The sequence below is a fragment of the Fonsecaea pedrosoi genome (assembly GCF_000835455.1).
Source record: "Fonsecaea pedrosoi CBS 271.37 unplaced genomic scaffold supercont1.4, whole genome shotgun sequence".
Lineage (NCBI taxonomy): Eukaryota > Fungi > Ascomycota > Eurotiomycetes > Chaetothyriales > Herpotrichiellaceae > Fonsecaea > Fonsecaea pedrosoi.
The window spans coordinates 2,545,326-2,566,454 of record NW_013550612.1 but is presented as its reverse complement, the minus strand read 5'-3'; the positions used below and the strand labels follow the sequence as shown (position 1 = coordinate 2,566,454).

At 51.8% G+C, this 21,129-nt stretch overlaps 6 protein-coding genes across 6 annotated transcripts; 5 read left to right on the top strand and 1 right to left on the bottom strand.

Annotated features, from left to right (window-relative positions):
• Positions 1-13: 13 nt before the first annotated feature.
• Z517_06729 (uncharacterized protein) lies at positions 14-2,637 on the top strand (the record flags this gene model as incomplete). Its single annotated transcript, XM_013428468.1, has 2 exons — positions 14-42; positions 96-2,637. The coding sequence occupies 2 exons, from the start codon at positions 14-16 to the stop codon at positions 2,635-2,637; spliced, it is 2,571 nt and encodes an 856-aa protein (XP_013283922.1).
• An 802-nt stretch (positions 2,638-3,439) lies between these two features.
• On the top strand, positions 3,440-4,815 carry Z517_06728 (uncharacterized protein; the record flags this gene model as incomplete). Its single annotated transcript, XM_013428467.1, has 2 exons — positions 3,440-4,400; positions 4,466-4,815. 2 exons carry the CDS (start codon positions 3,440-3,442, stop codon positions 4,813-4,815), a joined length of 1,311 nt encoding a protein of 436 aa, XP_013283921.1.
• Positions 4,816-6,116: 1,301 nt separating this feature from the next.
• Z517_06727 (uncharacterized protein) lies at positions 6,117-7,273 on the bottom strand (the record flags this gene model as incomplete). The annotated part of the gene is made up of 4 exons (XM_013428466.1): positions 6,117-6,425; positions 6,483-6,886; positions 6,942-7,137; positions 7,196-7,273. 4 exons carry the CDS (start codon positions 7,271-7,273, stop codon positions 6,117-6,119), a joined length of 987 nt encoding a protein of 328 aa, XP_013283920.1.
• Positions 7,274-12,301: 5,028 nt separating this feature from the next.
• Z517_06726 (uncharacterized protein) lies at positions 12,302-15,557 on the top strand (the record flags this gene model as incomplete). The annotated part of the gene is made up of 2 exons (XM_013428465.1): positions 12,302-12,334; positions 12,390-15,557. 2 exons carry the CDS (start codon positions 12,302-12,304, stop codon positions 15,555-15,557), a joined length of 3,201 nt encoding a protein of 1,066 aa, XP_013283919.1.
• Positions 15,558-16,077: 520 nt separating this feature from the next.
• Z517_06725 (uncharacterized protein) lies at positions 16,078-17,091 on the top strand (the record flags this gene model as incomplete). Its single annotated transcript, XM_013428464.1, has 1 exon — positions 16,078-17,091. The coding sequence occupies one exon, from the start codon at positions 16,078-16,080 to the stop codon at positions 17,089-17,091; it is 1,014 nt and encodes a 337-aa protein (XP_013283918.1).
• A 544-nt stretch (positions 17,092-17,635) lies between these two features.
• Z517_06724 (uncharacterized protein) lies at positions 17,636-20,653 on the top strand (the record flags this gene model as incomplete). The annotated part of the gene is made up of 1 exon (XM_013428463.1): positions 17,636-20,653. One exon carries the CDS (start codon positions 17,636-17,638, stop codon positions 20,651-20,653), a length of 3,018 nt encoding a protein of 1,005 aa, XP_013283917.1.
• Between the last annotated feature and the right edge of the window lie 476 nt (positions 20,654-21,129).

The following is a 21,129-nucleotide window of genomic DNA, read 5'->3' as shown; positions in this document are numbered from 1 at the left end:
GCCAAAGCTCAACATGACACAAGGGAGGCAGTCGACCCTTGGGTGAGCCCGCAATCATTTTCCCTGTAATGAGAAGCCGGCACTAACCTCTGCAGCAAATTCCTCGGGAGCAAACAGAACGGCAACAAATCAAAAACCCAGTCTACTCTCTCGTTCAACCAAAAGTCAACTCCCAATGGTAAAAAGGAGGACGATCCACCCAAAGAGGAGAATGATGTGACTCTAGATCCGGAAAAGGGACACGCGGACGACGTCGAGAATAACAAGGGAGAAAGCAACACTTCCCCGAGCAGAAAGCACAAGCTAGAGTCCACAGAAGAGGACGAGGAGTCTGATGATGAGCCTGTGGTCAAGAGACGGAGGCGAAATTCTGCGTCCAAAGATAAGCCCAAGGCATCCCCAAAGACAAATGGTGTCTCAAGAACGGATTCCGACCCCGACACCGAAAAGACGTCTTCGAAACCGGTCAAGCCACAACAAGAGGAACCAGAACCATCAGATCGTGCTAGCAGTGTATCAGAAGCTGAAGATGATGTCTCTGCAAGTGAAGATGAAAACCCCAAGGTTGACAAAAAGCAAGTGGCCAAAATTCAAGCCACCATCAAATCAACAGGGAAAGATCCTTATCCTGATTGGAAGGCCGGTGAGCCCGTACCATACGCGGCACTGTGTACAACCTTTTCTTTGATCGAACTCACTACCAAGCGTCTCCAAATCACGGCCTACTGTTCAGCCTTTCTCCAGCAAGTACTCCGATTGACCCCACAAGATCTCCTGCCTACGATTCAACTTATGCTGAACAAGCTCGCCGCCGACTACGCGGGCATCGAACTTGGAATAGGGGAATCGCTGATCATGAAAGCCATCGGAGAGAGTTCTGGCCGTTCGTTATCGGTCATTAAGGCGGATCACCAAAAGATTGGTGACCTTGGTCTGGTTGCAGCCAAGAGCAAATCTAAGCAGAGCCAGATGTTCAAACCCAAACCGCTGACTGTCCGCGGTGTCCATCAGGGATTACTCGATATTGCCAAGATGGAAGGGCAAGGTTCACAAGATCAGAAAGTTCGAGCCATCAATAAGCTCATGGCATCTGCAGATGTCTCATCCACGAGTAAAACCGTCGATATCACCAAGGACAAAGGAGGTCCTTCCGAAGCCAAATTCTTGGTTCGTTTCCTGGAAGGAAAATTGAGACTGGGCCTTGCGGAGAAAACAGTCATCATTGCATTGGCACAGGCCGTCGTCACTCACGAGGCGACGAAGGAGGGCAAGGTTCCTACTACGGATCAATTGGCGCAGGGAGAAGCTGCCTTGAAAATGGTTTACAGCCAGCTGCCATCCTACGAAGTCATCATTCCAGCAATGCTGGAACATGGCATTTTCCACTTACACGAGACGTGCAAGTTGCAGCCAGGGGTGCCCCTGAAACCCATGCTTGCCAAACCAACCAAGGCAATCACTGAGGTGCTTGATCGCTTCGAGGGCAAAACCTTCACATGCGAATATAAATACGATGGGGAGCGTTCTCAGATCCACTACATTGCCCCGGAAGCCATTTCCGAATACCCAGCGGCGCAGAATACACTGACCAAAGATCCAAAGGCATTCAAAGGTCTGGCAGCCGTGTTCTCGAGGAATTCTGAGGATCTGTCCAAAAAGTACCCCGACATCCTGGAGAAACTCAATACGTGGATCAAGCCCACAACGAAGAGTTTTGTGCTGGACTGTGAAACCGTCGCCTGGGACCCTCAAAACAAGAAAATCCTACCGTTCCAGCAACTTATGACCCGGAAGCGCAAAGACGTCAAGACATCTGAGGTCACGGTCAAAGTCTGTGTCTTTGCCTTCGACATGCTCTTTTATAACGGTGAAGCGCTTGTGCAGAAAACATTCCGTGAGAGACGAGACTTACTACATGACGCCTTCGTGCCAGTAGACGGCGAATTCCAATTTGCCCAATACGGCGATGCGAAGGATGTCGAAGAGATTCAGCATCTACTCGATGATGCTGTCAAAGCATCTTGCGAAGGCTTGATGGTGAAGATGCTCGACACGGAAGAATCGGCTTACGAGCCTTCGAAACGCTCGAGAAACTGGCTCAAAGTGAAGAAGGACTATCTCTCTACCACAGGCGATTCTTTGGATCTTGTGGTTCTAGGGGCTTACCACGGCAAAGGTAAGCGCACATCCTGGTATGGTGCTTTCCTTCTTGCCGCATACAATCCAGAGACCCAAAATTTCGAAACGGTTTGCAATATTGGCACCGGTTTCTCTGAGTCCCTGCTCGAGGAGCTTGCCAAGCAGCTCTCCGAAATAGTGATTGAGCGCCCTAAACCCTTCTACTCTCATTCGACCGTCAAAAATGACCAGCCAGATGTTTGGTTCGAGCCGCGGCATGTCTGGGAAGTAAAGACTGCGGATCTTACGTTGAGTCCCAGATACCGGGCCGCAATTGAGGAGATGGGCGGCAAGAACGGAATAAGCCTCAGATTTCCCCGGTTCATCCAGCGAAGAGACGACAAGAAGCCGGAGGAGGCGACAACAAGCGCGGACGTAGCAGAGATGTACAGGAAACAGGAGGTGGTGCAGAAGGAACAGTCGGGCAAGACTGGAGTGGATGACGACTTTGAGTATTAAGACTAAGAAGAAATACTACGAATGTCATGATACGAAGTGACTAGGCGTGCGATGAGGACGACAGTGGACTTGAGGGTATAAAGGGATGTGATACGATGTGATATTATCATTGCCTTTCCCTTCCGTGAGTTGGTCCCTGTATCCCAAAAGAACGAACAACGGAAAACAAGGTACATAAGCAGACGGCAAGGGAATTGAATAAGGCATACAATGTAACCGATCTGTTCAAGCCAGTCGTCACCTTTTTCTCGATTGAGAATGTCTCTAACAACCTCGCCGCCTGCACCTGTCTCAGAGATTTGCAGGTTCGGTATTTGGGGGGATGTTAGAGACGCGAGACAAAGGGGCATCTTGTGAGCGGAGAAGTAGTACGAGGCATATGTATGCTCCTGAATATACTCTTGGGCCTTGTCTGACTGGGTGGAATTCCTCCGAGGATGGCGCAGGCTCGCGGAGACTGTACTCAACCATTTCTTGTCAGACGGCAGAATTAAATTAATGTGACCATTAACGAGTACACCGCACGTGCTTGACGTGGTCCCTGGATCGGTGACCGTCATCGACGAATTCCCCCCTTGATCATCACTCCAACCTCCCTGCGCGCGCATGTCAAAGAACTCGTGTCTCGTCAGTCACCACCCCTGACACAGCAGCTGAAGTTCGCCCTCTTTCCTAGACATACGGTCGCTACGTACCCCCTCGTACAGTCGTTCTACAGCAACAGAGGCGAACCTCGCCCGTCCGCTCGTCTTCTTACCCCTCTCCACAACCTCGCATTGACCACACTTCCCTCCCAACAACTATGGATCTTGCATACGATCATATTGCCGAACAAGCTTACATCGCGGGAGACCGCGCCACTACTCCTACACCCGCAACGAATACCTCGTCAGACACCAATGATACCTCGACGCCAAAGACCACCTCCCCTCGACAGAGCCTCCAGTCAGAGTTTCAGGAGACCTTCAAGGCGTTTTCCAACTCACAATGGGGTGTCAAACTGGGTGGTTTCTGGGGGAATGTCAGAAAACAAGGGGAGAGTCTATACGAGGAGGCGAAGAAAGAGGCAGCTGAAATGGCAGTCGACATGGAAGCCTTGCGCGTGAAGGGCGTCAAGGGGTTGGGGTTCGGTGCAGAACAGAAGGAGGGAGAGAACGATTCGAGCCGGGACGCAGACGCGGATGCAGAATCATCCAGCGCCGGCAAAGAAAGCGAGCAGAACAAGACAATTCAAGAGACGGAGACCTTTCTTGAGCGATTCAGAACGGAGGCCGCGAAGAGGCTGAAGGACGTGCAGCGAGCAGAGGACGCTGCCGACGAGGCACTCTTGAGATTCGGCACAAACATCCGAAACTTTCTGCGAGACGCCGTGTCGGTAACTGCTCCTGACGACGACGACGCTGCCACTGGCAATCGCCAGGCTAGTGAGGTGCTTTTTGAAAGCAGAGACCCTACCTCTGGCAAAAGAGTCATCCACACGAGCAGATTCGATGCGCAGCTACATGTCATCCACACGACGGTGACGAGCTTCACCCAAGACCCCAGCGGAGCGGGGTCCCAGTGGGACAACTTTAGAGAAGGGTTCGATATCGACAAGATGACCGCCCGCATTGCAGAAGACCTTGACAAGTACAGGGAGCTGAGAAGCACCATGGAGCAGCTTGTGCCGGAGAAGGTCGAGTACAAGGATTTCTGGACGAGGTACTATTTCTTGAGACACGTAGTGGAGACACAGGAAGAAAAGAGAAAGGAACTTCTCAAAGGTAAGGCTGAGATGTTGACAACAGATGTCGCCATTGAAGAAACTCCGCTAATGGGTCGATCATAGCATCTGCACACGAAACAGAGGAGGTCGGCTGGGACGAGGACAGTGATGAGGAACCAGCAGCTGCCTCGACTCCCCAGCTACGAAACGAAGCCGTGCCCAAAGTCCTCGTTGCTCAGAACACCAACGACTCCTCCACCACGATACACCAGACACCTGCATCGGCGGACCCGAGCTCGCTCAAACCCGAAGGCCGCCGATCTCACGACGAAAAGTCCGTGGCCGACAGCGACGCCAGCTATGATCTCGTCAGTGGAGCGAACAGCCGGGCACCGGGAAGTCCGAAAGACGACATCGGCCGGTCGCCCACCAGCAAGGTCGAGGAGGAGAGTGACGAAGAGGATTGGGAGTGAGTGAGTGAGTATGTGAGTTGCGCTGCTAGTACCACTCGATGTACTGCTCTTCTGGATCGTCCTTGAGTTTGACGCAACGTGTAATAATGATACCCTCTCTGCCACCGATATAAAATGTCAAAGGAGTTTCCCACATCATTCATTTCGTGAAGGATCAGTTCTCTTTCAAAGCGTGAACATGAGAGCATGAGCACATGTGTATCCTTGTGGGATTCAAGTGCCTGGCCCCATCTCGACTCTATTCTCTTCCCTCCTCCCTCCGCGGGCGGGGTTTCGGTGCTGTATGCTCTTGTGAGTTCATGATATGTATATGATATCCTCGCAACAGACACCCACCCCTAACGAGTAGGCCCGAATCCTAAAACCCCATACCCCCAAGTCCCAAAGCCGACAAAGTCGCTCAATTTCAGACAAGTGCATGCTGTCTTCCCATTTTCCCCCCAGAACCGTGTATGTACCTAGATACATACATCGATGTATCATCGTATCCAACGAACGCTGTTTTGGCTGGCTGGCTGGGCTGAAAAGGAATTGTAACGCAATCGCAGCATATCTACCTCATACATATTTCGAGTACATGTGCACCTAACGCCGGACTTGTGCTTTGTAGTTGTGATATTTTGCGCCGACACAGACATACCTCGGATACACACGTGAGGTCTGCAATTGTTTGTATATGAAGTACATACCGAGGTACATGCCACATGAACTTTACTGGCAAATTGGGCAAGGTCGTCTCAATATTAGGACGATGGGATAAAAGACGGACTGGTTTACGAGAATGCTCGTATGTTATCGCACAAGTGGAGATGCTTCTCCCAAGGTAAGCGCGCCAATGGCAATTCTGCTTTGCTATCTTGGACACCCATGATCCATGCCACATCTGGTACAAAGGGGTGCGGATGCTTCGGCTTTGGAAGCGAACCTGGCTCCTGCACACGACTACAAATTATTTCACACTTGCCCTCGTGAAAAGATTTCTGTCTCGAGTTCAATACATAATGTATTAGCTATCAGCCCGTTCCATCGGGCCTATTACACTGAAAGCTCCATGCTCGTGCTAAAAGGTACCGTTGGTTTGTCCGTAAAATCCGTTACGCATCAATAGGCACGCTGCGGTGACCATGAACAAGTCAATTGCGCTGAGATTCTGCCCGCCGATTGTTCTTTTTCCCTGCCTGGTGCAGTGGGATACAAGTCGCGCCATTCGAATGTGGGTATCAACAGTGATGTGGAAACAAATCGGAAATTTTTATCAACCCTCCTACCCGACCCAAATGTGGATCAAGTTATTTTTTCATTCACAGCATCATGATCGCAGCCAGACCTGCAATGCCAGCCAGACCGTTGACTGCCACTGTTGCCACTGGCATGGCCGCACCAGTCGCGTCAGATGCCGCCGAAGAAGCAGCCGATGATGCACCGGACGCGGCTGAACCCGTAGCGCTGGACAGACGTGAAGACGCAGAGCTGGCAACAGATGATGCAGAAGCTTCAGCGGAGGATGCAGCGCTCGAGGCAGCAGAGGATGCCGATGAAGCTTGGGAGGACAGAGACGCTGAGAGGGACGAGGCCGATGCGCTCGCGCCAGAGGCGCCCGATGATGCAGACTAGAACCCGTCAGTGATTCTGACATTGAAGACTTCTTGCAGACCGATGTTACTTACCCCGGCTCCAACTGCGCTAAAGATGGTGGATGTGCCCACGGCGGTGGTGAAGGTGCTGCCTGCACTGTCGGTGCCAGTTGAAAACAGAGTCTCGGTCGAAACAGGAGTCGAAGAGGCGCCACTGCCACCTGATCCGCCAGCAGCACCAAAGATGGTGGATGTGCCAACAGCGGTGGTGATGGTGCTGCCATCGGAAGTGAAGGTCGAAAAGAGCGTCTCGGTAGAAATTGGGGTGGATTCGCCAGAGCCAGAACCCGAAGCACCAGAGCCAGAAGCACTTCCTCCACTAGTGCCAGTAGCAGTGGCATCACTAGCGCCAGTGGCCGTCGCACCACCCACAGTCAAGGCAGAGGTACCAGAGAGAGCACCGACCGAGCTACCGGCACTGGATGCGGAAGCAGCAGCTAACAGTCATCAGTACAATTGTCCATCTTTGTCCCACAGTCCATCTTTACTCACCATTGCTGCAGTAGTTTTGACCATAGGTAAGAACTGACGAGATATCGGTACCGACAGGGCATGATTCAGCGGAGCAGTCGTGGAGGCCATAACTGAAGTCAGAGTTCTTGCAGAGGCAGACGACATCAGGCGATCCATTAACTTCAGGGCAACCGAGGGTAGCAGCTTGCGCGATCATATTATTGAAACACACTTGCTGGAAGACAGGTCAGCCAAAATTCTGATCAAGACAGTTTGGAGTACGAGATACTCACACCGCATTGAGGCAAGTCAGCCAGTGTCTGCGCGAAACTTGCGCCAACAAGAGCAGCAGCGATGATGAGGGTCTTCATGGTTGAGGACGAGGGAATCAAGGCCCGTGAATGAAGTTGAGAGTTACGCGACGTAAAGGGTGTGATCAGTAAGATGATGCACCGTATGTGACGACGTCGAGAGGTTGTGGGTTAAGGCAGGAAAGAAGGAGAGGACAAAGTCGAGAGATGTGGCAAAGAGGAAGAAAGCAAGTGTCGAAGCGCGAAATGAGTTGACGCACGCGGTTTTATGGGATGTGTCAAAGGGGTCAGGCAGTTGCTGGAAGGTGGAAGTGGGAAGCTTTTTGACTTGGGAAGTGAAGGTCAAGTAAAGGTCAAGCTGGAGAAGTGACGGAAAGTGGAGACGCTGTTGCCAGTGACGAAGCGAGAAAAAGGCACAAGCTCTGAGGATGGATGCGCCTCTGGGAGTACTACAGCATGCAGCAAGATGCAGGACCTAGCGGAGTATTACTCGTAGGCACCCTGGCACCTTGACTATCTTCTAAGGAGTACCAAGGGGGTAGGGGGTGTAGGCAATGATGAACGAACAAGCTGTTCTCATAGCTCTTGACTCCCAGAATCAGGAACCAAGTTTTCCGCAATTCCTTGTTAGACTTTCAGGACGACAAGGGGTACTGGGACCATTGGGACCACTGGGGTGCTTTGATGGAAAGGAGGTTGGTGATTGATTGGGTTTGCACTTTGTTCATGCTGTGAAGCTGGCAGTAATTGCAGTAATTGCAGGGATGTCGATGGCAGCTTGTCGTGCCAGTCCGTCACAGGCTAGATCGCTGAGGGTTGCACAGGCTGAACTCTACCTAGGCGTGCCTTGGTGACCCGTAGGTGACGGCAGCCACTTTGTGACACCGGCAAACTCGATTTTGGACCAACCGATTATCTGTGACCGCCACCCGTTCAGCCACAGCGGGTCCTCGGGGAGGATCCTCCGGGTACCTCGCTAATTCCCCCATGCCCCAAGTGTCCTCCCCTAATGCCCGCTAAGCCCCTCGACGTGACCTGAAGCTCTGAAACTGGGCCATTATTACGTGTGGGCGATCATCAACCCTATGCCGAACACACTCTAGTTTGGTTCGATTCGAGCTGAACATCGGGCTTCAGAGATCTTGAAGTCAGCACCCAATCGACAATGGCCTCGGTGATTCCCGTCCGCCATCATCACCAAACAAATCCTGCATCGGGCATTTGGGCAAAGCGGTCAGGTCATGGACTTCCGTTAGGGCGTACCGACTAACTGCTGATTTCTAGCTTTCCTAGGATGCTAGGGTACACCATCTCAACAAACATGGTGTGCGAATCCAGCCTTGTCCCAGTGTGTTCAACGGACGTAAAGCTTCCCGTGACACTGTTCCTGGTGAGAGTGTAAGAGGTCGAGAAGTCTGGGGTGTCACCGAGAAGCAGCCGCTGCAGGCACCCCGAGAAATGGAAATTGAGCCTACGAGGAGCCACCTAGTAAGCGTCGCTATCTCCACAGTGACGACACGAATTCACTCGTAGTACTGTACTTACACTTGTTAGTCGTAGATGTGGTTCCTCTTTGTACGAGTACGACGACTGGTAGTATTACTGCTACTTGCAAAGTGGCTCTCTGCGCCCAGTCCAGTCCAAGAAATCGCCATCATCACATCATAGCCGGAATTATCAGGTTCGGTGCTTTCCACAAACAAGAGCTGCAATGAATATCGCAATGGGGGGTTGTTTTTTTTTTCATCCAGCCACCTTCATTACAATTGGCACGGCAAAGAGGAGACGCGTCAACCGTGATCACCACGGACTGAACTACGGTGTTTGCATGGCAAGGAGAATAGATCAGGGACGGCCTGCTGCAGACCGGTGAGACCAGCGTTGGGCCAGTCAACCTTACACTGCCAAATCATGGTTCCTGTCACCCAATCTTGCTCCGAAGCACCAAGCTTACGCCCAAGGAAGTTGTCTCTTGGCCTTTATTCGAGCAGGGTTGTCCGTAGCTACAGTGCTTACTAGTAGTAGCGTGTTGGGGCTTCCCAGTTCCGGCACCACGAAAACATTACCATTTTGCCATTGAATCAATCACCTTTCTCATGTTTCTGCCCGGTCTCTTTGCCTTGTGAGCTCTTGCCAGTAGCATCTCATTGTTTCAAGGCGGAGATTGACTCTCTGCTGCATCACCGTTCAACGCTTTGGGTCTTGTACACGCCTTCTCCAGTCTGTCCTGTGTCCACATGAGGATTGTGATTGGCACCGATGTAGGTGATCAAACCTAGTTTCACTGATCTTTCCCAGCCACTTCTCGATTCGTGAAATTCATAGTGCTGGAGGAAAAGGCAGACTGCGTCTACCGAGTACAATTATCAGCCACGAATTCGGTATTTTAATCGGCTTCGGACTTACTTATACATCTCCTCCACAAAATCCTTCGAGTGGTCTGTGCTGAGGTGTCGGTTGTCCGAGAAATGTGGTGGAGCTGCTCGCTAGGCTGCTGACGCCGTGCTCGTAAGTGCAGGGATGTGTAGGTGTCTAAGGTAGCCGAAAATCTTTCACGACCGTCCCTAGTATGAGGTTGTCTTTTGTCGCAAGGCAGAGCAGTACTCTTGCACCAGAACGTCACACTCCATCTTGCAAGGAGCGGAGAGACAATCTGTCAGGCAGAGAGAGCAGGGTAGGAATCTGCAGCTTCGAGGAGCATGAACCCTTTCAAGATTTCTGTCTGGCATGAAGTTTCTGGAAGGACTCAGTCGAAGTATAGTCGAAGGTGTGCACCGGAAACAGAGTTGCTTGTCCTTTACATATAGCTATACCTCGTATTGGTGTACGAGGTATAACCTGTAAGATATGAGTGAAGGCTGATAAGGGATCGGCATCATTGAGATGCACACCACTACACCATGCCATGCACCAAGTAAAACATGCAATACACGCAGTACTGCGCCGTAGTCCATTTCGCGTCTTTTTCCTTCCCCGCACTGCACCCCGCACGACACACGATGGACGCGTTGATTATTGAATTGTCCTTTGTTTACATAACTCTGGATCTAGAAGTGACTTTGCCGATTCTAATGCATCTCAGTGTCACAGATTTGTTCATGTTTGGCAACACAACAACACAATACAAAGCGTGTAAACGCGTGGGTCCCCCTCACTGACGATTAAGCAAAATCGGACCATGTCTGAAATGGCGGAGCCCGGTGGAGACCTGGAACTGGACCAAATTCTCCTTGACCCCACCGCCGTGTTCCGTGAATCCTGGCACCCCTCCACATTCCGAGTTACTGTCCGTTGTTGATGAAATGCAAAGTCTCATAGCAAGAAGAGTAACACGTCCTTCAACTTGGGTTCAGAGCTTCACTGAGCTGGGTTGAGCACGCCACGCTCACCCAACATTGCAATAATGCTGGCTTCGGGCAGCATGGACTCGATTATGACAGATCATGGTCGGGAAAGACGACACTGCTAATATTCAGCCTATAGGTATCACTACTTCCCCCAAGCTCAGACATTTACCCTACGTATCGGTCGTACCTTGGTGCATGAGATTCTCCTCCGTGAAGTTTTGCACTTGGTTGTGACTCGCTTGAGACGATTGTGCTTGACCAATCCCGGTGTTGAACAGTTTATCGATCGTATCAGAACTCGTGGCCGGGCCCCTTATAACATGGTCCGTAAAGGTTGCTGTCACGACACGGACGCACAGATCAAGCACAAAGCGGCACGCTACCCAGGTGTGGTCTTCGAGGTAGCATCCTCCCAAAACAGTGAGGAGATGGAGGAGCTTGCAAGACAATACAGAACTGAAGGTGGTGGAAATACTCGTCGGGTCGTATTTCTAAGTGTCAACCATGGTGCTTCCAAGAAGGCAACTCTCAGTATTTCGAAACCACAAATAACTGCAAGGAATGACGATTCACTACCAATGCTGTCGGTAGAGACGGAGGTAGCCGACCTGGTACGTCCTTGCAGACTTCTATTTATCCGCGTCTATTGAATTTTCGACCACAGACGTTCCGAAATGCCGATGGTGGACCTTCTTCGGGCTGATGGATGGCGTTTCCTGTCGCAGATTTCGCCCCCAAGTCATTGATCCCCGAGTCCGTCCTTCACACGTCGATTTACATTTCCTCCAACGACCTGCGTACATGTCTCGGCGAAGCAGAAGTTGAACGGCGAGCGTGGAACTCGGGAGGTGGTTTAGTCGATCCAGATCTACCTCTTCAATTCGATGTCCCCCCAGCGTAGGTTGCTGCGGCTGAAGAGTAAGCAATCCTGATGAGGAAATCCCGGGAATAAAACAAGATATGTGGACTATCACGTTACATATGGTTTGTAAGTCGGCGTCGAGCCGGAGACTGCTTCGACTAATTGTCCGTACACCCGTGCAGAGCGCCACGACACTGAAGCCGACCCTCGGAGCAGTGTGTTTAAGTCGGTGTCCTGGTCAGTCCTATGTGGAATCGGGTATGGATTGGACGCGGCTGCATCACCCTATTTGGATGTTGTAGAGCTGTAAGCTGATCATGGTGGCGACGACGAAGAGTTGGCATGCACCACACGGCATCCTAAGCAGGCAGACCTCGTGGGTCTCGTTGAGCCTGTGCCTCCTGCATTTTGGTGTGGAGGACTTGGTCCACTACCTGGATAGACTAGCTGAAGACTGCAACAACCAAGGTGCGACGAATGCTGGTGTTAATGTCAAATATACCTGATGTCTTTCGAGCCACGTTGCTGCTCGTAGTACAAGGGAATCATCTTCATGGGTATTCCCCTCGTCAACAGGCTCCCCGGACCGTGAAAGGCAGATATGGCCCTCTAAGATCTTCTCTCGCGCAGATGCACGTCTACTTGCTTGTTATGCCTAAATCGAGTGTTTACACACGAGGAGCGAGACGAGGCTTGGTGCCCAGGGGAACTGAAAAATATGCCAAGACGCCAAGCTTCGCCACATGCGCTGCCTGGCCGCCGTGGCTGTGCACTTGTCTGTCACAGTTGTTCCTGGCATCCTGGTGTAGACAATGTTGTCGAAAACATGCAGTCATCTACGAATAGAATGTCTTGAGGGCTACTTACATTCATTCCATGATGGAATCCTCGCGGCAGCAGGCTTTCCAGCGGGTACGTTGCTGCATAACTTCGGCAGGAAATTTCCCGCAACTAACGTGTCACCCAGCTGCGTCCACCTTGTGTCGAGCTGAGCTCTGTCGCTCTCAAACTCAAGGCTAATCAGACATCTGCGAAGGCAGTCTTGCTGGCACTGGAACAGGTGCACCGGGTTCTCTGCTCACTTGGGGATGAGAATCTGCTTGATGAGAAGTTGGCCGAATACACCTTCTTTCCACTGACTCACGTTTTCAATCAATCCCCGCGGATATCATCCCGAGGCCTCGAGCTGGCTGTCAGATGTGTGCAAATATTGGTGTCGAAAGGATGGGGAGACAAGCTTCTTCCCGAGATGGCCAAGCAGCTGCTCATCCTCTTGGGCTTGCTGGTTTCGCAAGGACCCAACCGACCGGAGCAGCCTCCTACAGATGAGCTGAAAGTTGCGTCGTTCGAATGCATGGCTGTCCTCGTCCGTCAGACAACTTCGCAAAAATCGACGATCCTGGAAGGTGTTGGCAGCAGGAACATTGTAGACCAATTGGTCTACCAACTACTCGAAGCACTAGTAGATGCCTCATCCGAGGCCGTCCAGATCAGCGCAACCCTTGTCCTTCTTGAGCTTCAGCGTGCCATCAAGAGTCGAGCATTATTGGCCAGTCTGCTTCCACGTACTGTGTCTACATTGGTCAAAGTTCTTCGACCTAGTACTCAGGCCCGTCGAACGAGAAAGGTTCTTGTCGGCTACTTGGACTTGATGACCGAAGTTCTGAGGAACGTCCTCACTGATGGTAACGGTCCGGACAAAACTACTTCGGCGATTCAGACCAAGTCTCCCGCAGCACGAGATGCTGATGATGAGGTCATCCTGGACAAATCCTGGTTCGATGCGACAGCATCTCAAATCGACCTGGCTCTGATCCAGGTAGTCAAATTGAGGACTCATGACAGTCCTGATGTTGCTGAGGCTCTTCTCAAGCTTTGCCTGACAGTTATCGATGACTGTTCGCAGACTCTCGCTCAATCTGTGCCTCTGATGGTGGAGACGCTTGCAGTCCTTTGCCGATCCCCTGATGGATCAAAGGCAAGATCTGCTCTCAAATACTTGATAACGTCGAGGCCCGAGATAGCCGAAATTCTGACCACGAAATTTTATGACTGGTCTCAAGCACTCCCCCGGGTGATGCAAGGTAATGACGACAGACCCAAGCAGCAGTTGCTGAAGCAGGTAACGACGTCGTTCATCGCGTTGACGGAGAGTTCAAGTGCCACAGACGAAGAAATGTGGAAATTTGCTTCAATGTTAATCGATACTGTTGCAGCAGGAGTTAAATCGAGTTCAAATAAGGCGAAACTGGTCAACGAAGCGCCCCAGATCTCTCCGGGCGAGCTTATTCGGCACTCTAGACGATCAGAACATGAGTTTATGCCGGTTATCCTGAATCATCAGAGCCAGCAATCGTCTACGCAAGAGCTTACAAACCTGATTGCCACGCTCAAGTCGCAGGCCTTTGGCCCGAACATTACACGCAGCCTTGTTGATCATGTGCATGATCCTGATGTTGACAGGAAATTATCGGCAGCATGGCTCGCCCTCCAGTTCCTGAGATCTGACAGCGGCAATGCATTCGACATGATGGAGCTCGTGGACGACAGTGTTTCCCCCCCTGACTTCTCACTTTCCCGTCCCTTTCTCATAACCGATCTTTATTCAAACACTCTGCCATTTCTGACGGAATATCCTGACCTCGAAGGTGAAGCAGACACAGACTGGCGGCTGGTGGCACTGTCTCTCGAAAGTTTAACACTGCAGGCTTCTCAGCTCCGTCAATCATACAGACCTGAGTTAGTGGAGACATTATTTCCATTGCTGACTCTGCTCGGTTCCAAGAATGCATTGCTCCAGCAGCATGCAATGACGGCCCTGAACCTGTTGGCCACAGCATGTGAATATGAATCAGCCTCTCAGATGCTGATCGAGAACGTGGATTATCTCATCAACGCTGTTGCGCTGCGGCTCAATGCCTTTGATGTTTCTCCCACTAGTTTACAAGTGATCGGAATGATGATTCGTCTCTGTGGTGGAAAGCTTCTCCCACATCTTGACGACCTCATTGGAAGCATTTTTAGCGCCTTGGATACTTTCCATGGATATTCGAATCTCGTCGAACGGTTGTTTGAAGTTCTTACAATGGTAGTGACAGAGAGTTCTCAGAAGCCTGCCATTCTTGCAATACAGTCCGCAGGAGCACCTGACAGCAAACGAAATGTATCAAACCACGTATCCTGTTTACAAGATATCCTCGGCGACTTACAAAACAGGAAAAACAGACAACGTCAATCCGAAGAGGAAAAGGAGGACATTATTGGTGCCCCTCACCGACCGTGGACTACTGCTGAAGATGGTGTGCGAGGCGAGGAGCAGAGAAGCCTATCCGACGAGAATGAAGAGGTAGAGGATGATCAACCGTACCAGCAGACCGCGGACCAGAAGGAGACCGAAATATCCAAGTCCCACCAGCTTCTACTCAATATTGCACAGTCCACGGTTCCACATTTGTCCTCTCCTTCGCCGAAGGTGCGCTCTACTTTGTTGCACATGCTGCAGGAGATATGTCCGCTCCTTACAGGGCATGAGAATACCTTTTTGCCCTTGGTGAACTCCATCTGGCCGGCAGTGGTTTCAAGACTACTTGCTGGGAGCGATCCAGGCGCGGCGAATGCGCCATATATCGTCAAGGACGCCGCCCTCACAGTAGCTGAAATCTGCCGTGCAGCAGGGGATTTCATGTCCAGCCGAATTGAAGAGGTCTTTGACGAGCTTGAGATCCTCTTCGAGAAAACATATTCGAGTGTCGTCGGGATAAAAAAGCGGCAGAAGGCGATTACGATACCGGAGATGAAAGAACTGGAATCGCCCACTTCTCTAACCAGGTCAATTCAGAAAACCCACGAGGCTATTTCGTCATCCGATCAGACTTCTCTAGCTCCATACGGCGGCATGAGGTCGTCAGACGCTCAGATCCTGGAAGCACTTGTGTCGTTGTTAATCACCATTCTTGAGCATGTTCGAATCTCTGAAGACAATGTGGACAAGGTCTTCATGCTTCTTGGCCCTCTCATACACACGGAAAGAGTACGGCAGGCATTACAGAAGTCTAATGAAGATGCTGTATGGCTAATCGACAACCATCCGCCTAGGTCCGGGTCCGCAGCAATTGCTCGTTTTCAGCACAAATAAGAACAGGCTGGGAGAGGCTGCGAGATTGCTGCGCCCCTTGGACTTAGGAGTTGGAATCATGTCTGCCTGCTGATGATGAACCCCTCGAGCTTCTTTGGGGCCTTGGTATTTGCAGACGGATGGAAGTTTGCCCATGAGGTGCTCCACAATTCGGAGTTAAATTGTTTCCACAATAGTCGGGGGCTTCCCAAACCACATGCCAACAACGACAGAGACCTATCCTCAATCTCTGCTTTGAGGCCTCTTGCTGGACCCCAATGTACTCAGCATCCTGGAAAGGGAGAAACCAAAGTCCAGCATCTGTCGGAGATTGTACACCATGCATAAACTGCTGCACAGGGCGCCGTGGCTGAAAGGGACTCGTCGTCTCGGGAAACAGGCAACGTATAAGACGTGGACATCCCAAGAGTCTTCGGGAGAAATTTGACTGCTGGCCACTCATTCAAGATCATTTCACGCTGATTCTGTGCTCGTCGACCACAATTACTAGCAAGTACAGGACAGGCTCTAGCCCAACATCATGTCAGGCCCAGCTCAATTTATTCGCGGTCAGCTTTCGACTCCACCACTTCCACAAGTTGACTTGACTGGTCGAACCATCTTGGTGACAGGAGCCAATTCTGGATTGGGTCTTGATGCTGCCAGATTGTTGGTGCAGTTGAATTGCAGCACCATCGTCCTTGCGTGTCGCACCCTCGCGAAAGGGGACCAGACGAAGGAGACTATTCTGCAGTCAATCTCCAGCGAAGCCCGGGGACATCCGCAGCCAACAATTATCGTCTTCGAACTCGACCTGTGCTCCTTTCCGAGTGTGGTCGCCTTTTCAGAACGATGCAAAGATCTGCCCAGGCTCGATGCCGCGATTCTCAATGCCGGCATTCAACGTACGGAGTTTACACTGGTGGAAGGATACGAGATGACTATTACCGTGAATGTCATTTCGACATTCCTCCTGGCTTCACTGCTCGTTCCTATCATGCGCGACTCTGCGAAAAAGTACAACATCACCCCGAACCTTGCCATTGTTGGATCGGCAGTGCATTTCGCGGCCAACGACAAGGAGATAACCACTCCTGCCGAGGGACAGATTCTCAACACAGTGTCGGATCCTAAAAAGGCTGATATGAAAGGGCGATATTACCTTAGCAAACTCATGGTGATGCTGCTTGTCAAATATCTGGCTGCGCGGTTGACAGAAGCGGCGAAGAAAGACCCAGCCAATAAACCGTTGGTGGTCGTCAACAATGTTGCGCCCGGGCTTTGCAAGACCAACTTTTTCCAGAACTACACGCCTGCGCCCACTAAAGTCCTGATCGGGATCCTTGGGCGATCGAGCGAGCATGGCGCGCGAACGCTGGTTCATGGAGCTACAGCGGGAAGGGAGACCCACGGACAGTACTTGAGTGAGTGCCGGGTCAAGAACTATAGCAACTTTGTCAAGAGTGCCAAGGGAGATCAAGCAGCGAAAAGGATCTGGCAAGAACTGACAGCCTTGTATGAGAAGATTAAGCCTGGGTGCACGAGGGAGATTTGATGCGAGCGAGACTGCAATGATGCAAAGAAGCAGGGAGGGGTCACTCACATCAGGATAGCTGGTTCTCAATGTCATGTATATACAATGACAACTCTTTGCAATAAGCATACCAATAGGAAATGATATGTGGTAGTGATAATTCAAATTTCTCGTTAGATCGTGAGCCGGGGGAGTTTGAGATTGTCTGGAAATGCGAGCTGCGGGAGTTGATATCATCATTTCTCTGCCTTCGTCGTCTTCTTCGTCTGCCACCACTGCGCAATCTACAGTCATGTTCTCTCTTCATCTCCTAACACCAATGTCAATCTCCAATCAACACCGACTTCCTGTCCTGGCTGTTGAACCTGCGATATCCGTCCTAATTAGCGACCCGCACTAAGGAAAGTTCCGATTCGGGAACATCGTGCCACTCCAAACAGATGATCTCAATCATCGAATCCTGCGTGCCTGTTCATCATGCATCCCATCCCATGCCCATGACTGCAGCGCATCCCCACATTCTAGTTGAGATCTGAAGTAGGACGAAGTAGGCCCTATCTATCCAATGGCAGAATTCTCCGCCCTTACGACAAAGTTCCGCGCAAATCTGGACAGCCAGCACCCAGGAGGACACAAAATCAGCAAGCGAAATCGACAGCCCATTTCCTGCTTCAATTGCAGGATCAAGAAATTAAAATGCGACAAAGGTCATCCGTGCGAGACCTGCGTCAAACGAGGCGACGAGTCGAGCTGTGTTTACGGCAATATCCCTTTGCCCAGAGCATCCGACACAAGCACCACCAATGGCACGAACATGGGTCATGCGACAAACCGGCGAGGACAAGCGCAGGAAAGGCTCCGGCATTTGGAGCAACTCGTCATGCAAATGGTGGGAAACACGACGAGTGCGCAGTCGTTGCATGGGTCCGAAGCCGCTGCGAGCCCTGGTTCTGGACATGACAACGATGCCTCCAATGCCAGCATGGCAAAGGAAGGACACCTTCAGTACGGCACCTCGGAATCGCGCTACGTCGGTTCGACGCACTGGTCTGCAATCCTGGAAAGTATACAAGAACTCAAGTCTGCGCTTTCGAATAGCAGCAACGGCCAAGGAGGCCGCCCGTCGACGACCGAGCTTGATGAAGGCGAAGACGTCGAACCGCAAGAAATAGAAGGCCTGTTTGGTTCGACCAGCCATATTTCGCTCTCTCAGATCCTGTCGCAGGCCCTTCCTCCACGACTGCAAGTCGACCGTCGTCTGTCCACCTACTTCAACAGCCGGTATCTGGTCATTCCCTTCATCCACACGGGCCAATTCCGAAGACAATACGAACAATTTTGGCGCACACCGCTAGAGATGCCTCCCCTCTGGGTTTCCATACTATTCTCCATATGTTGTATGTCTGCCACCTTGTCCGAAGCCGTGGGCTCGGAGCCGTCCACTCCAGAAGATCAACTGAGTCCACGGATGAGTTTTCTCAACGCTGCCGGCCAATGTCTCCGCCTCGGCGGCTTTATTCGCCCCAAACGCTATGTGGTGGAAGCTCTGGCTCTGTATGCGCAATGCAAATACATGGCCACGCTGGATCCGTCGCGCGAAGTCAGCATCGTATTCCCCATCCTTGTGCGGCTCGCGTACCGAAGCGGCTACCATCGCGATCCATCCCAATTCCCTCATCTCTCCGTGTTTGAGGGTGAACTTCGGCGGCGCGTCTGGGCAATGTGTCTGCAATTCGACCTCATGGTTTCCTTTCAACTGGGCTTGCCCAACCAGATCCCGCCGAATAGCTGGGATACGTTACCTCCATCAAACCTGATGGACAGTGACTTTGATGAGCATACTCTGGCCTTGCCACCGTCCCGGTCGGAGGAAGAAGCCACGCAAGTACTGTATTTCATTGTCAAAACTCGTCTGATGACCACATTCGGCAAGGTCTGCGCGCACGCGCTCTCGTTTCGCGACTACTCGGGAGAGGAGGTCATGGATCTCGACCGCGAAGCCCGCGCCGTATACGCCACTGTACCCCAGATTCTACACATTCGTCCCATGTCACAATCCTTTGCCGATCCCAGCTATCTCATCATGGTGCGCACCAATTGCGAGTTCCTCTACCAAAAATCGCTCCTCGTGCTACACAGGAAGTACATGACGCAAGGCAACCATCCAGCTTCCACCAAAATATGCACAGATGCCGCCACGGCGATCACACGGCACATGCTAGATCTGCACAAGGAGTTGAAGCCCGGGGGCCAACTTCATCAGGATCGTTGGATGTTGAGTTCGTTCACCATGAATGATTTCTATCTGGCCGCAATGGTCTTGTGTTTGGCGGTGAGTATGTGGAGGAAAGGGAATCCTGGAAGGAACCTCGAGAATTCCGAGGACGACAAAGTGGTTGAGCAGTTCCAGCTGTTGAAGGCGGCGTTTGGAATCTGTGAGGAACTGAGTCCCACAAGCAATGAGGCGAAGAGAGTAGCAGACATTCTGAAGGTGGTTCTGAGTGAGATTGCAAGCCCAGAGACGGTTGCACAATCGACATGGTCAGGCTCATTTGGCGGCAACACGAGGGATCCCAAGAGCAACACGTCGATGTCGATCACCCACTCGGAAGGACAAACACAAGAATCTTCAACGTTACCACCTCAGACAACCATGCAACCAGGGCGATTTGCGGGTTCTGTCATGTTCCCGATGCAGTACGACATCTCTATGGTTCAGCCGACACTATCAGATCAACAGAACCGTGGCGCATTCTCGAACTATCCGTCCTCGTCGACATCGTCTCACATTCAGCAGGGCCAGCCTGGCGTTGGGGAAGGACGTGGTAGTGATGGTGACGGTAGTGGCGGCACCTATTTTACCCCGACATTCAATAACTCCAGCATCACCGACGGCGGCGCCACGCTGAACCCCAACCTGCGTCTCATGCCGGGCATTCAGAACCCAGGTCTCGGCCCGAACCCGTTTATGAGTTTCCTCCCATTCAGTCCCACGTATTTTCCACCAACACCGAACCCAGGCCCCGCGACAGCCGCTACGAGTGCGGTGACGGGGACAACATCGTCCTCTTCTGACCTCCCTGCCGAGGACATGGCGGCCAACAGCTCGATGCCACTGAACCTCGAAGTTGACTGGGCATTCCTCGACCAATGGATGTCTCTGCCGAACCCGGACATCCTGGCCATGACTGAGGGTGCCCCTGCGCCTGCACCTGCACCTGCACCTGCACCAGCGCCGGCCTCACAAGCTACCGCATTGAATCCAATCCCCCAGCACCCTATGGCGTGGAAACCGGGATCCTCACTCGCCCGGCCAGACGAGTGTTCCCCTCAAGAACAAAGCGGCAGAAGCGCCGGGTCTAGCACAGGCGGTTTAGACGTGACGGCTGCGACGGACTGGACAAGCACGCCCTTCCGCTTTCTCGGCGGCGAGCGAGCACAACGTGAAAAAGTCGCCCGCGCGGACGACACGCCGATGGCGGACGCGGGCGCTGGTTCTGGTGGCCCTGGCGCAGGCATCAACGTTGATGCCACCAGCGCCTCCGGACGACAGGGAGCATATACAGGAAATGTCGCGTACTAAGTACCAAGTACCATGTACTACTTGTAGGTACCAAGCAGGAGACATCACCACCGACACAATTTACCCGATCTGCGTACCCTACCTAGATGCTGCTCATGTACTTGTACCGAGTACACACCGTGTAAAAGTGCAATATACACATGGGCCTTACACACTAAACCAACAATACATTTGCTCCACACCTAGTACACATACGTATTTCAATCCTACTCGTGTCACATACGTACGTACATATGTACGGGGTATTACTTACCCAACGATTTCGCAACGGCCTGAAAACAGTGTTGACTTGGGTGGCCTGGGTTTTCGTTGCGATTTTCATTTTGCGACCTTCACAGCGACGACAGAAAGGGGCAATAAATACGGAAAGAAAGAAAGAGGGAAAAGAAGAGGAAAAAGGAGACGCGGAAAGTGATACAGCACAAACAAAAAGAGTGAAACTCTCTGTCTTCGATTGATTGCTCGCTCCCACTGAC